At 37.1% G+C, this 15,843-nt stretch overlaps 1 protein-coding gene across 1 annotated transcript in view; it reads left to right on the top strand.

Moving 5' to 3' along the window:
* The first annotated feature begins 239 nt into the window (after positions 1–239).
* LOC143227919 (uncharacterized) overlaps positions 240–15,843 on the top strand; it is a 52,256-nt gene continuing 36,652 nt past the window's right edge. The window contains exon 1 of the mRNA XM_076459273.1: positions 240–856. Within this exon, the coding sequence (XP_076315388.1) occupies positions 681–856 (176 nt within the window). The 5' untranslated portion in view covers positions 240–680. The remainder of the gene's footprint in view (positions 857–15,843) is intronic.

Raw genomic sequence — 15,843 nt, 5'->3', positions numbered from 1 at the left:
GTGTAGAACATGTGGTATTGCTTGTCACGATAGAAATTCTTACTGCTATCCTTTTTGTAAAATATACAAACTTTACCCGTAAATTAATTAGCTTTCGCAGATGCCACGATTACATCGTACCCGGATCTCGCATCTTCAGCATCTGCGCACTTTCACAAAATGCCGTCCAAGGTGTTGCGACGAAAGTGAGGCTTCAAGGACGCCTTTAGTCTGCCTCGTGCTTTACGGTGTACGATTGGAAGCCAGTTCCCTGGCGCAATTCTTCGAAGTTGTTCTTTCCGATCGTCACGCGTGTTCAGCTACGTTTACGCTTACAACAAAGCATGGTTTAGTAACTGCTATCACTTTATTCAAAAGATTACTTTCGGTCATCATAGACGCAATACCCTTAATTACCAATGGTGATAGAAAGTTCTTAAACGGTATTTCATTAAAGTTGAACCGGACCCGACGCCAACGTGGCCATTAATGGTCAAGAAGACAAAGTTTATATCGCGTCTCGAGCCATCGTTAAGGTCGCCTTCCAGAAATGTTTGGCTGTACCACATCACATACAATAAAGTGACGATGCGTTAATTCAATGTGTGAAATCCCAAGGAAATAATATAAGTCCAGACAAGCAGACCTGCCACGTGCCATACCAACCTTTGTAAGAGCGTCTGCCGTTTAGATCTCCGGAGATGCCACTCAGATTCGGTTGGAGGGACCATTCCCCTCCTGGACCTCCGAAAATCAGCATTCCCAAACGGGACAGGTCAAGGTCACTATGCGTTGACCGTGTCGTGACCCCATTTCTCTTACCGCCCTCACCGGGACGACCCTCTCACTCCTCTGGAAGGCGAGGTTCAGGAAGTTGGTCAGTCACTCATATTCGTAATATTTATAAAGAGCTCTAAATCTGTGGAAATTAAAAAACATTTGTTGATAATGTTTAGGTTTTTATATTCTAGTAAATGTTAAGGGAAACTCTTATTGATGGAAACGAATAATTCTATCACATCAACTTAAACTTTTTATCCGTCTATCAATTCATGTTTGTCTTATTATCTATATGTTTATACCTGTCTATCTCTCTATCTGTTTATTCCATTGTATATCCATCTTTCCATCTCTACCTAACTATATACATCTGTAAGTCTGCCTATCTGTTTGTTTTTATCCATCTGCCTATCCGCCTAATTTGTCTATATATAGGACACTAATGTTATGTCTATATATAGGACACTAATGTTATGTCTATATACAGGACACTAATGTTATGTCTGTGTACAGGACACTAATGTTATGTTTGTGTACAGGACACTCAATGTTTAATGTCATATATATATAACACTCAATGTTATGTCATATACAGGACACTAGTGTTATGTCTATATACAGGACACTAATGTTAATGTCTATATACAGCAGGACACTAATGTTTATGTCTGTGTATAGGACACTAATGTTATGTCTATATATATAACACTAATGTTATGTACTTCATATACAGGACACTAATGTTATGTCTATACAGGACACTAATGTTATGTCTATATACAGGACACTAATGTTATGTCTGTATACAGGACACTAATGTTATGTCTGTGTATAGAACACTAATGTTATGTCTATATATATAACACTAATGTTATGTCTATATACAGGACACTAATGTTATGTCTGTGTATAGAACACTAATGTTATGTCTATAGTACTGACACTAATGTTGGTATCTTATATATAACACTTCAATGTTATGTCTATATGCAGTGACACTAATGTTATGTCTATATACAGGACACTAATGTTATGTCTGTGTATAGGACTACTTAGTGTTATGTTCATATACAGGACACCAATGTTATGTCTGTGTATATGGCACTAATGTTATGTCTATATATAGAACACTAATGTTATGTCTATATACAGGACACTAATGTTATGTCTATACAGGACACTAATGTTATGTCTGTGTATAGGACACTTTAGTGTTATGTCTATATACAGGACACTAATGTTATGTCTATACAGGACACTAATGTTATGTCTATATACAGGACACTAATGTTATGTCTTTGTATATGACACTAATGTTATGTCTATAATAGGACACTAATGTTATGTCTATGTATAGGACACTAATGTTACATACAGGAATTCAGTAAAAAAAAAAACAGATTTTTTTAGTGACTCTGTCATCCCTAAATTACCAAATAATATCTGGAAAACAATATATAAGAGTCGGACCGGAAAGTATAACATGGATACACAGATGCACTGGTTTGGTTGTTTCTTTTGAATCACCGCAGATAGCCCTCACGTAGCTATGCGCAAAATTCAAAAAAACAAATATTTTGAATTTTCGCGCAGAACTACACGACAGCTATTTGCGCTAGCCGTCCCTATTTTAGCAGTGTAAGACTAGAGCAAAGGCAGCTAGTCACCATCACCCACCGCCAATTCTTGAGCTACTCTTTCACCAACGAATAGTGGAATTGTCCATCACATTATAACACCCCACGGAAGAAAGGGCGAGCATGTTTGGTGCGACCGAGATTCGAACCCGCAACCCTCGGATTACGAGTCGAGTGCCTTAACCAACTGAGCCAGGGCGGGGCCTTTTCAGAGTTTAAACTTAGTTTCTTTGAAGAAGAATACTTATTTTGCCAATATTAAATAAAGACATCTCTCCTAAACATCTCACAACCATCTGCAATAAATATTTGTTATCCCAGAACGCTTAGAACGTGTTAAAATGTTACACTTAGAATGTCTTGCTTTATTTGTAGTTAAGCACAAACCTATACAATGGGCTATCTGTGCTCTTCCTATCAGGGGTATCAAAATCTGGTTTCTGGGGTTTAAGTCCGCAGACTTAAACCACTGGGCCAATGGAGACCGCTTACATCGTGTTAAAATTATACTTTGAATGTGCTAAAATGAAACGCTTAGAAGGTTCTAAAATTGAATGCTTAAAAGATGTTAAAATATATTTGTAATTTAAATGTCTACGTACAGTATTTATTATCTTAATGCCAAGCTAAACAATATATAGCCTATGTCCAAGTTGGTTTGGTTCAAACAAACTAAATTTGTTGATAAATTGTTCATTGTTTCATTGTCATTATAACAATATCTTGTGCCTTAAATACCATTTTGTCTTGAATAACACTTTATTCTGAATGTTATCAGTCACTGCCTATAGGGGTGGGAATGGAGTGACATGTAGTTTAAGCCTAATAGCTTTTAAGTAAGTAGTAACTCTTAATAAAATGTATTTTCTGAAAGACTTGTGTAGAGTTATGCATACTGTATCTGTTTGTCTTTCTGTCTGTTTATCTCTGTTTATCTAGTTGGTTGTTTCTCCATGTGTATGATACATTTTCTAAACAAAATATAAAAAATTACATACCCCAGGAAGTTGAAAAAATAATTAATATACGTTAAGCCTTTTCATTTTATCATCTGACATTTAACAATGGTTTTTGCTTTATCTTTACTTTATCGTCTGATATTTGTCAAAGTCGCACAGATGATGACTCAGAGGTAAGCGTAGAAAACTGATCACGCTAAAAACTGGGTTTCGATACCCGCTCGCAGCCTAGTTAACCGGTCGTGTAGTTTTGCGCTTAATAACAAACAAACAAGATATTAAATATAATTTTATCGACGGAACGCTATGTATATAAACGAGCAAAACGGTTAAGAATTATATTTATATTATAAAAAAGAAACACTTTACAATGAATTTCTGAGTTCCATATTTAATATCAAATCCTAAACACATAAACAAATCCTAAACATATAAACAAATCCTATATTTTGGTTTCTCACATATATTTTATTGTAATTTATTTTTTTCCCATTAGACTTGCATACGAGCACGCAGTTTTACAAACACAGTATACGCCTTCGCCACCAGTTCTCACACTTTTCGTCGGTGGGACTACCTATCAGTTCCACTCACCCACTTCCATTTTGGACCAGTCCGAGAACCATCATTTCTCCTAACAAGCTGTCATTGTTGTTCGATTTTAAGTAACATCAAAGTCCTTGACGTATAAGTTTAATCTCGGTAAATCATTACTTATATTAGAAAAAGATTAAATGATTGGCTTCACCGTGTCACGAGTTATTCATTATATGTATAACGACTAGGACTAATTGTATGAAAGAAAAAACAAAAACTGTTGAATTCACGCATGCGCAATGCTGTAAATATGATTACAGTGCACGCTTTCTGGATTATACCTTAATTTAAGATATAATTCTAAATACACTATGGAGTTCTAGACATCAAAAGACTTTGGTTTGTATGTAAAACTAAAGCCTAATAATAATAATAAAAATTAAATTTTGGCATAATTAAATATATTAGCTGGATAAAGAAATAAGATATATGCATAGACATATATTTATAACAAACTTGTTTGTTTTTTTAACCATTAAGCATAAAAGCTCTCAGTTAGTTAGTCTAGGTAGTTAAGGCACTCGACTCGTAATCCGAGGGTCGCGGGTCGAGTCCCCGTCACACCTAACATGCTCGCCCTTTCAGCCGTGGGGTTATAATGTGACGGTCAATCCCACTATTCATAGGTAAAAGAGTATCCCAAGAATTAGCGGTGGGTGGTAATGACTAGCTGCTTTCCTCTAATCTTACGCTGCTAAATTAGGGACGGCTAGCGCAGATAGCCCTCGTGTAGCTTTGCGCGAAATTCAAAAGAAACCAAATCAAATAAGCCTTCAGGATTCCACTCAACCACTAGGGGAGATGTAAGAAATTGTGCTGTAACGTTTGCTTTGAAGCAAAAATACGACGTATTGTGAAGATAATACACAGTTTATACTTTTCTCTATGACAACGGTACAGTTTGTTTGTTTGTTCATTGTAATACTGTAGTAACTGTTCTTTGCTCACCCAAGGTATCGAAATCTGGATCGTAACGTTATAATTGTTCAAATTTATTGCTGAGTGATTGAAAGACCCAAGGTTGCAGAATATTATTTCATTTCACAAATACTAAACATCAAAGGTGTCTTTTCCCTGTACTTTTGTACAATTCGCTAGCACGTTTTAACACCTTCGGCTCGTACTTTGCGGTCTAGCATGGCCAGGTGGTTAGAGCGCTTGACTCGCAATCTGAGAGACAAGGGTTCGAATCCCAATCATACCAAACATGCTCGCCCTTTCAGCCTTAGGGGCGTTATAATGTGACGGTCAATCCCACTATTCGTTGGTAAAAGAGTAGCCCAAGAGTTAGCGGTGGGTGATGATGACTAGCTACCTTCCCTCTAGTCTTACACTGCTAAATTAGACATAACTAGCGCAGATAGCCCTCGTATAGCTTTGCGCGAAATTCAAAAACGAACAAACAAACTTGCACTTTGCAATAAATCATTTAGTGTTATGCAAAATGGTAACATTTGGATGTGACCATTACGTTTCGTGTTCACACTAATCTTCCAACATGAAATACGCATTAAGCAAGACGCTTTTAACTTGTGCTTAAAATCACGTGCAGCTGATGAAGGGGAAAAAAACACGAAAGAAAACTGACCGATTCTCCTTTTTCTATTCAGTTATCTATTCTATAATTTTAGGCTTACAATGGGCATAGAAGTTGAACATTTTATTAATTATATCGAACAACTTAGCCTTGAGTGATTAATTGAAACGATTTCGTTATTACTGTTGTACATTGCAGGCTTTGTAGACGAATTGAGTAGCCACTAAAATGGCCAAGCAGTTTCGCTTTACAAAGTATTTAACGATGTTTCTAATTAGGCTTCACTCGAAACCTATGTGCCATCACTGATATATATCTGTGTTTTCTATATCTTTCTCACTCTATTCTGCAACTGACGTCATATCGGAGAATAAAATCTTCACGAGATACTTGAACTGAGAGTTTAGTCAATATCCCTATTCCACAGTACGAAAGTTATGATTGGATGATCATTTCTTAAGTACTCCACAGTACGAAAGTTGTGATTGGATGATCATTTCTTAAGTACTCCACAGTACGAAAGTTGTGATTGGATGATCATTTCTTAAGTACTCCACAGTACGAAAGTTGTGATTGGATGATCATTTATTAAATACTCCACAGTACGAAAGTTGTGATTGGATGATCATTTATTAAATACTCCACAATACGAAAATTGTGATTTGAGTTCGTAATTAAGCAGAAAGTTACACAAAGGACTAGCTGTGATCTGCCCACCACGGGTATAGAAACCCAGTTTCTAGCAATATGGAATCCGTAGACATATAACTGGCCATTGAGGATAGGAGGCAATAAGAAAGCATATAAAAATAACTATTACTACTGTGGCGCTCCCTTGTGGATATTTTGTTGTTGTTGTTTGGTAAAAGTTGCATATGACATTTCGTTTGTTTGTTTTTCGCAAACGTTATGAGAAAAAATTACAACTAGTAATTAGTTAAGAACATTAAATACGACCCAGTTTAATTGTTTAGTGTGATAACCCTTGTTTTGTATATTCGACACCATAGGACCTTTTAGTGATCTCCATGACCTCAAGAGCATAGGCATTGTTAGACAGCGTGTTTATTATCAATATTTTCCCGAAAGGGGCTTTTAAGGAATGGAGAGGTCACCTGTTTTTAACCACTCACACCATGATACAGTAGTGTGTTGTCTGTCAGTAAGTCAGCAGACACTAAAATAACGTCACATTGAAAATGGTGCGCGTGCCATGAATCACGAGAAGAATTATGTACTTTGTAGGCTATAATACAGTATGAACTTCAAAACTTCAAAAGCAAGAAAGAAAAATGTTTATTACTCTTAATTTTGGTTTTATTTACTCTTGAAACAGAACATTTTAGGGAATCATATGGAAGTACATCTAATATTTAATTGTATAGCGTGAGTTTCCAGTTTTCAAAGAGAGGTCGTTAGCTGTATCCACTGAAACATAGAATAGAACATTGAAATTAAAATGCACACAATCGTTAACTTTAACATTCACTCCATTAAAGCTTAATTCCATAAAGCAAGAGACAAACAGCGCCATGAACTACGTTTTCCGCTCAAAATGCACAGACTGTGAATCCGAGGATTTATGGTTCGCGACCTCTGACCTCGAAAATGTTTTCTGAACTTTGGGTGCATGGGTGTATAATTAGAGTGAAGGTCAAATCTCATTATATGGTTAGACAAGAGGGTTACCTGTGGTTTAGTGCATGTTTACTAACTGTTCCCCCCCCATCGTATATCAATTTAAAATTTGAGCAGCAATGTGCGAATATTCTGAAATAAAAATGTATATTTGATAACAACTGTCATTCTGTTTAATAGAACACGTGCCGATTATGCAGAAACCTTTACTTTATTTAATAAACACTGGTGTGACGCGGGAAAACAAATCTTTTGATATATCCGAACATTGGTATACGATGCAACGGTCGATTTCACAAGAAAACAAATTTTCGATTTTTCGGTCTTTAAGTTAAGATTACAATCATCTGCAAACATTGTGGCGTGTATCTGGAAGTCCAAAGGTTTGTCTGTTTTCTGAATTTCGCGCAAAGCTACACAAGAACTGTCTGCGCCAGCCGTTCCTAACTTAGCAGTGGAAAGGCAGTGGACAAGAGGAAAGGCAGCTAGTCATCACCACCCATCGCCAACTCTTGGGCTACTATTTTACCAACGAATAGTGCGATTGACCGTCACATTATAACACCTCCACGGGTTAAGGGCAAGCATGTTTGATGTGACGTGGATTCCAACCCGTGAGCATCAGATTGCGAGTCGATGGTCCTCACCACCTGGCCATGCCGAGGCCCAAATCTAAATGAACTAGATAATTCATCAATGACGTCACAACTCTCTTTGGATAGCATATCTAACATTTCTATTAGCTTTTTTCTTTACGACTTCGTTAATATTTCTAAAAACGTTGTACGTATCTTCTAAGTTCAAACATTAATAAGATAAATTTTGTTTGCTTGTTTGTAGTTGAGCACAAAAGTATACAATGGGCTAACTGTGTTCTGCCCACCACGTGTATCGAAACCCGGTTTCTAGCGTTCTAAATTGACATGCATTTCGTTGTGTAACTACGGGCAATGAGTTTGTAACTAAGCACAAAGCTACACATGGGGCTATCTGTGTTCTGCCCACCACAGGTGTCCAAATCCGGTGCGTAGCGTTGATAATTTCGCGGGCATATCACTGTGTCACTAGGTGGCAGAGAGGAGAGTTTGCTTATTTGTAATTAAGTACAAAGCCAAACAAAAGAGCATCTTTATATGCAAAAACGGCTCGTTTGGGTTGAGAAAACACTCACATCTCGACATCACTGAAAAGAGCATCCGTGTTCTGCCAATCACAGCTATCGGTCTAGTGTTGTGAGTTCTCAGAAATACTGTTGTGCCACTAGGGGGCATTGATTTGTTTGTCTGTGTAGAATTAAATGCAAATATACAAAATGAGATATATGTGCTCTGCCCACCACGAGTATCGAGACCCGGTTACCAGCAGTGTGAGTCCGCAGATATACCTTTGTGCCACGGGGAGGGGGGGCGCAGTGAGAGAAATACTTGAATAGTTTGTTATAAATCTTTTGAGAAATGTGAGCATCACAATTAATATGATCAAATATTTTAAAAGTTATTGAAATTCGTATAAAATCAGGCACTTAGTTGATCAGCCATAATGATCATAAAAGTTTAGTTTCCGTGGGTCAGTCAGTCGATCATGCTCGACTTCTCCGAATGTCTGATTTTTTTTCTGTGATATTTCTTCTCGTGAATGCACGTTCCTGTTTCAGTTGAATTCCAGAGGTGAGGTTGTCATGAATAACAACTAAACTTAGTCAATGTTTCTGCTGTATACAAACTTGTCAATGAGGGACTTTCTATACCAAGGATTTGCTTCGTACTGATTGAAATTAATGTATTGTTTGTTGTGAAGATAAGTTTTGAAACGATGTTTGATCACACTGCACGACAATTTTTTTAAAAGTTTTGCTTCCTGTAAAAGTTTTGCTGATTGTGACAGATGCACAAATATAGTTTTGGTTTTGCTTCATCACGTAGGAACTCTGAGAAATAGACAGTTAACTGTTTACCGGCAATAACGTATTTAATTGTGTTTGTTTCTAATACGCTATTAAGTTCAACATAATTAAAAGTGTTTTGCTCCTGATTTTCGTTTGTATTCAATGTCCGGTGCATCACGTTGCAGTGTCCAACAGTAGTGGGCAAGCATTGACGGATTCCAGTTGTCCTGATATCGTTTTTCCATTGTAGCAATGTTCCTGGTGAAACTGAAGATTTGATGAAACGGTACGTGATGGGCAAATTTGGATGTGATTTTCGTGATCAGCAGCCAAAAATCTATAAGGAACACCCAACAGTGTTCAAGAAACAAAAACTTTGTTGTGCAGTGTTATTTACAAGAAATGTGGCCCGGCATGGCCAGGTGGGTTAAGACGTTCGAATCGTATTTGAGGATCGCGGGTTCGAATCCCCGTCGCATCAAACATGCTCGCTATTTCAGCCGTGGGGGCGTTATAATGTTACGGTCAATCCTCTAATTCGTTAGTAAAAGAGTAGCCCAATAGTTGACGGTAGGTGGTGATGACTAGCTGCCTTCCTCTAGTCTTACATTGCTAAATTAGGGACGGCTAGCGCAGATAGCCCTCGTGTAGCTTTGCGCGACATTCATAAAGAAACAGAAATATTTAACATACCCAATGCTGACGATACCTTTCGTTCAACACCAGCACAACATTTAGATTTAAGAAGTCTCTTATTCATAAGATTTACTAACGACGAGTTAAACAGCCGTAAACGAAACAGAAATATTACGGCTTTTAAACGCCGATAGCTGGAGAATAAATAAATACAACCAATGGCCGCATAATGGTACCACAATTGAATGAACACCTCCTGCTGTCAGAAAAGAAAAACGAATAAAATAAAATAGTATTTTACACGTCACTGGAGGTCGAATTAAGAGAAACGTGCTCTCTAATGTGATTTTTATTACTGTTATTACACTTTTAAGTTTTAATGCCTTCCGGTCTCATAAAACGTAACAGAATGCTTTGAAGTAAATATAAAACAAACTTTTGAAACGCTTTGTGTCTGCCAACATGTCTAGTCCAGCTGACGAATTCCTGTGTTGAACAAAATACATTTTTTAGGCCCTGACATGTTGTAGACAGAGTGAAAATCTTTCCTTTTACACGTTTCTAACAACTTGAAATGCGAAATAAAATAACTGAGAGAAACGTAAGAAAAGTCTGCAGTCTAGTATTATATTTTTACCACTTTTGTTAGAAATCGTCGAATGAACTTGGCCTAATGGTTAACATACTTGGTTTCTGAACCCGAGGATTTAAGATTCGCGTCCCTTTGTCTACAAAAAATGCATTCGCACTCTGAGGCTGTGATGTAACCGAGAAAGTAATAGTTTGTTTATTGGTTATTAAGCACAACGCTATTCGACGGACAAGCGCTCTGTCCACTGCGGGTATCGAAATCCGATTTTTAGCGTTACACGCTATAAGACAGCATCCCTGAATCACCAAAATACAAGAACTCGTCCTAGAATAATCCGATCTATAAATTTCTTACTTAGTATATTCAGACCACTTGAAATGCTTCTGATAAACATTATTTAACTAACGATTACGTGTGTCAAAACTCACGACACATTTTACGTGTTGTCTTTGTTTACCGAAGTTCGCAAAATTTACCTAAACGTTATCTGCGCCACTCGCCTCTAATGTTGAAATACCAGAGGAGAGGGGCCTCACATGGCCTGGTGGTCAGAATGATCGTCTCAACATCTGTGGACCACAGGTTCGAAATCTTTCACTGAACATGTAACAAATTAACTATGAGCCAAATACCCCAACAACATTTGTGAATATTGTGTTGAATCAGATTACAGTTGTCTTTACACACAGAATGCGCCCCGTAGTGGCACAATAGTATGTCTGCAGACTTGTACCTCTGGAAACCGGTTATGTGCTTAATAATAAACAACAAACCGGTTCCAACAACAGCACCAAGACAGAAACGGCATCTGCAAAAACTTGTGATTCTTCCTGATTAGGCCCTGGCATGGCCAGGTGGTTAAGGCACTCGACTCGTAATCTGAGGATCGCGGGTTCGAATCCCCGTCACACCCAACATGTTCGACCTTTCAGCCGTGGGAGCGTTATAATGTGACGGTCAATCCCACTATTCGTTGGTAAGGGATAACCCGAAGAGTTGGCTGTTGGTGGTGATGACTAGCTGCCTTCCCTCTAATGTGGAAAAAAATGTCCGAGTTCATTATCATCAGTATTCGAAGCTTGTTTGCTTATCACACGTTCCATGCACGTGTTAGATGGACTCATTTTCAAAACGTTACTGATCTGAACTTTCCAAGAAACTATTAGTTTCTATCACTAAGGTATTAGAGCTGCATCAAAGTAGGCAACATGGATAATTAATTCAACATTCCTTCAGTTTTCTTCGAAGATATGGGTTTATCCTACATTTATTTTAGATATGGGTTTATCCTACATATATTCTAGATATGGGTTTATCTTACATACGTTTTAGATATGGGTTTATCCTACATACGTTTTAGATATGGGTTTATCCTACATTTATTTTAGATATGGGTTTATCCTACATATACTCTATATATGGGTTTATCCTACATATATTTTAGATATGGGTTTATCCTACATATACTCTAGATATGGGTTTATCCTACATATATTCTAGGTATGGGTTTATCCTACATACGTTTTAGATATGGGTTTATCCTACATTTATTTTAGATATGGGTTTATCCTACATATATTTTTTAGATATGGGTTTATCCTACATATACTCTATATATGGGTTTATCCTACATATATTTTAGATATGGGTTTATCCTACATATATACTCTATATATGGGTTTATCCTACATGTATTCTAGATATGGGTTTATCCTACATATATTCTAGGTATGGGTTTATCCTACATATATGTTTTAGATATGGGTTTATCCTGCATATACTCTAGATATGTGTTTATCCTACATACGTTTTTAGATATGGGTTTATCCCACATATACTCTATATATGGGTTTATCCTACATATACTCTATATATGGGTTTATCCAACATACCTTTTAGAAAGCTTTATAATTTTCACTATGTACAAAACGCTTAATGTTTCCAATAAAGTTTGTTTGTTTTGAATTTCGCACAAAGCTACTCGAGGGCTATCTACGCTAGCCGTTCCTAATTTAGCAGTGTAAGACTAGAGGGAAGGTAGCTAGTCATCACCACCCACCGCCAACTCTTGGGCTACTCTTTTACCAACGAATAGTGGGATTGACCGTTACATTATAACGCCCTCAAAATTACGAGTCGAGTGCCTCAACCACCTTGCCATGCCGGGGCCTAATAAAGTTTAACATTCTATATTATGATTTATTTAAGTTCTCATTGTTATACCTCCATAATTTTCTTTAACTTATTTAAATGTAAGAAAACATAAAAAAAATTTGTTTTTAATTCTCACGAATTTTAATTTTTGAACAAGTGTACTTAATTATAGGAACTTAGTTTCAAAACGTATAACTTAGTACGTTCGTTAAGTGCCTGTAAACATCGTATTGTCGGTCACTGTCTCCTACATTTTCTGAATTATGTTATGAAAGGCGAAGGTTGACTTAATGTTTAACGTTCCAGGCTGCTGATCGATACGTCTAAAGCTATAGCACTAGATATGCCATTGAACACACCCGCAACTTTCTGGTGTGGACTCGTTATAGAAGTGGCAATCGGTCTTATTAGATTAATAGTAGCCGTATAGGTTGGGGGTAGCCCCCCCCCCAGTGGCTCAGCGGCATGTCTGCGGACTTACAACGCTAAAAACCGGGTTTCGATACCCGTCGGGGGCAGAGCATAGATCGCCCATTGAGTAACTTTGTGCTTAATTCAAAACAACAACAACAGGTTGGGGTAGTCTTGACCGCTTGGCCTTTCTCTGTTCAACAATTCTAAATTACAGAGGTCTATGTCTCTGACCTAACCATTTTGCCCATAAGTTGCATATAACGTCATTGATGTTGAAAATACCATATGCCACGAATATGAAACAACAAAAGCATAAATATAATAGTATTGTCTCTTGTAAGTCCATGTAATTAGTTCGCATGGTGTGGATGGATTTTCATCAAAATTTATATGGAGACTCTTTGGGTCCACGGGGAAATATATCCAACTGTTCAGTTTGGTGGGTGTTTTATGGGCGTTTATATTTTGTTTTTGCCACTGCTTTGTTTTTTCTGAACAGATCTTCACCAAATTTCGTATGGAGATGTAATGGGGCCGTGCAGATATACAAACAAATCTGGGGTTTCACATTTTGTGTTTTACAGTTTCTATTGGCATTATTACGTTTTCTTCCCCCTATAATTACACATAAGAGAAGCAACTTTCCATGACCTAAAACAACCTTTCATTAATCATAAAATTACATAACTTCCATTCAGAGGACGGTTAATATAATTATAAAGTTGATAAATAAATATTATTAAATCAGGTAAATCAGAAAAGAGAGAACTGATGTTTACTCTACTATTAAAACGGTTTTTTTCTTTAGAAAACTGAATTCAAATTACTGTTATTATTTATTAAACTATTGAATTTGTCAGAATTAGGAACACTTTACAAGTGACAAGTTTCAAACATTTGAATGCTGGACTTGAAGTGTTGAGCATTATGGACTATAGAACACTTACACACTTGTACTTAAAAGACTGGAGTCTCAATCTTAAGTGAGCCTGAGTACATATAAGTTTGAATTTACGACGGGCAGAGTAGTACGGTATATTGGACATGATAGTGTTTCGTATCGTGGTAAACATATGTAGATAGATCAAACTATTTCTTACTTTTCCTGGTACCAGGTTTCCAGCGGTTTGTATAGTGAGTTTAATAAACGTGAAGTTTCATTAAACATTTAATTAAACGTATCATTAAGCTGCACCGTTCTAATGGTGACTTAAGGCTATGCTAGTACTAATAGGTCCGCGCTTTGATATAGTGTCACTTGCAGGCAGAACTGAGTCCCAAAGTATCAGAGCAGTCAAATCACACGATCCACCAATGGGATTCGCTTCAGCAATATCTTTTTATGAATTTTCAAGTTAGGTGCCTAACTATTATTTCAAGGGATTAAACATCATGTGCTCTGTTGCACTTTGTGGAACGTGAAAATAAAGAACGCATTTTAATTTTAAACGTATTTTTCGCTCACTCTTGCAAGACCCTTAAACGCACGAGACCCCAAACAGTTACTTGTGCTGCCACCTGACAGCACGACACGTGCGTAAAAAAATGTTTTTATCACATTCTAATGAAAATCTTTTTATGTTTTCTGAAATATCTCAGCCATATTGAACTTAACACTATGAGGCCACCTGGTGGCTCAATTATGATTCTACAGATTTACTACACTAAAATTTGAGTTTCGATGCTAATGGTGAACAGAGAAAATATAGCCTATTGTGTAGCTTTGTAAACACAGATAGCCTTCGAGTAGCTTTGTGCGAAATTCAAAACAAACAATCTAAATTTTGGCATGATTTTTTTTGGTCATTTTTTATTGAATAATATTATTTTCCATCAAATAAATTAGGAATTGTCGTCATCTTAATTCTAATTTGTAGTTTCACGTTATAATAAAATATTATGTATATAGCGTGTTGTTTCGTTAGTTTGTTTGTTTGTTTGGAATTTCGCGCAAAGCTACCCGAGAGCTATCTGCGCTAGCCGTCCCTAATTTAGCAGTGTAAGACTAGAGGGAAGGCAGCTAGTCATCACCACTTACCCCCAACTCTTGGGCTACTCTTTTACCAACGAATAGTGGGATTGACTGTTACATTATAACGCCCTCACGGCTGAAAGGGCGAGCATGTTTAGCGCGACGCGGGCGCGAACCCGCGACCCTCGGATTACGAGTCGCACGCCTTACGCGCTTGGCCATGCCGGGCCTTGTTTCGTTAGAATTTTCGCAAGAACTCGCTCAAAGGCTAGGCATGTTTGTCTTTCATACCGAATTGATGGACTAGAAGAAGAAAAAAAAACAGCTCTCAGTGCCATCTGTTGAGTTACTCTTGTGTAATCGATAGTGGAATTTAAGAATCATTCTTATATTGTACTCAGTCCACTCGGGTGGGTCACCGGTAAGTTTACGGACTTACAAGGCTAAAATCCTGGGTTCGATTTTCCGCGGTGTAGTCGTTAGATATCCCAGTACCACCTTGAGTTAAAACAAGGAGACAATTTATAGCGCACCCACATCACCACCTCCAAAATGTAGAATTGGAGTTTTGCTGCAACAAGACACGAAACATGGGTTCTCAGATCCACCCTTAACCCTAAACCTAATCACTTACCCAAAGAAAAATATTCAATTATCTTATAAAGTAAAATACCAGTTTTCGAGATTATTATTTCTCTAATGTTCTTTATAACGTTTAGATCTAAATGTATTACGTTACTGACCACCTTAAACATGTACCACGTTACTGACCACCTTAGGCATTCTACTTCCATGTTTGCGTGTATTGGGAACACACTATATAACATTTGTATTACCTAAACTTTACAACTTTACCACCTGGGAAAAAAAACTTTCCTTGAAACTTTTCAGTGTTTACCAGTTTTATGCAGTCTTGGAAACTGAATGTACGAATTATTTTGAAATAATGTTCTTATCTGGTTACCTTTTCACAACAGACTTTTAAGAAAAATATTCATGATCAAAACATAAATGTTTACCATACTCTATGTCACCTGCGTGATTAATTTGTTTATATATTATC

This window comes from Tachypleus tridentatus, chromosome 10 (genome assembly GCF_004210375.1).
Source record: "Tachypleus tridentatus isolate NWPU-2018 chromosome 10, ASM421037v1, whole genome shotgun sequence".
Classification (NCBI taxonomy): domain Eukaryota; kingdom Metazoa; phylum Arthropoda; class Merostomata; order Xiphosura; family Limulidae; genus Tachypleus; species Tachypleus tridentatus.
The sequence above is the reverse complement of the archived record's forward strand: the minus strand, read 5'-3'. Positions and strand labels throughout refer to the sequence as shown.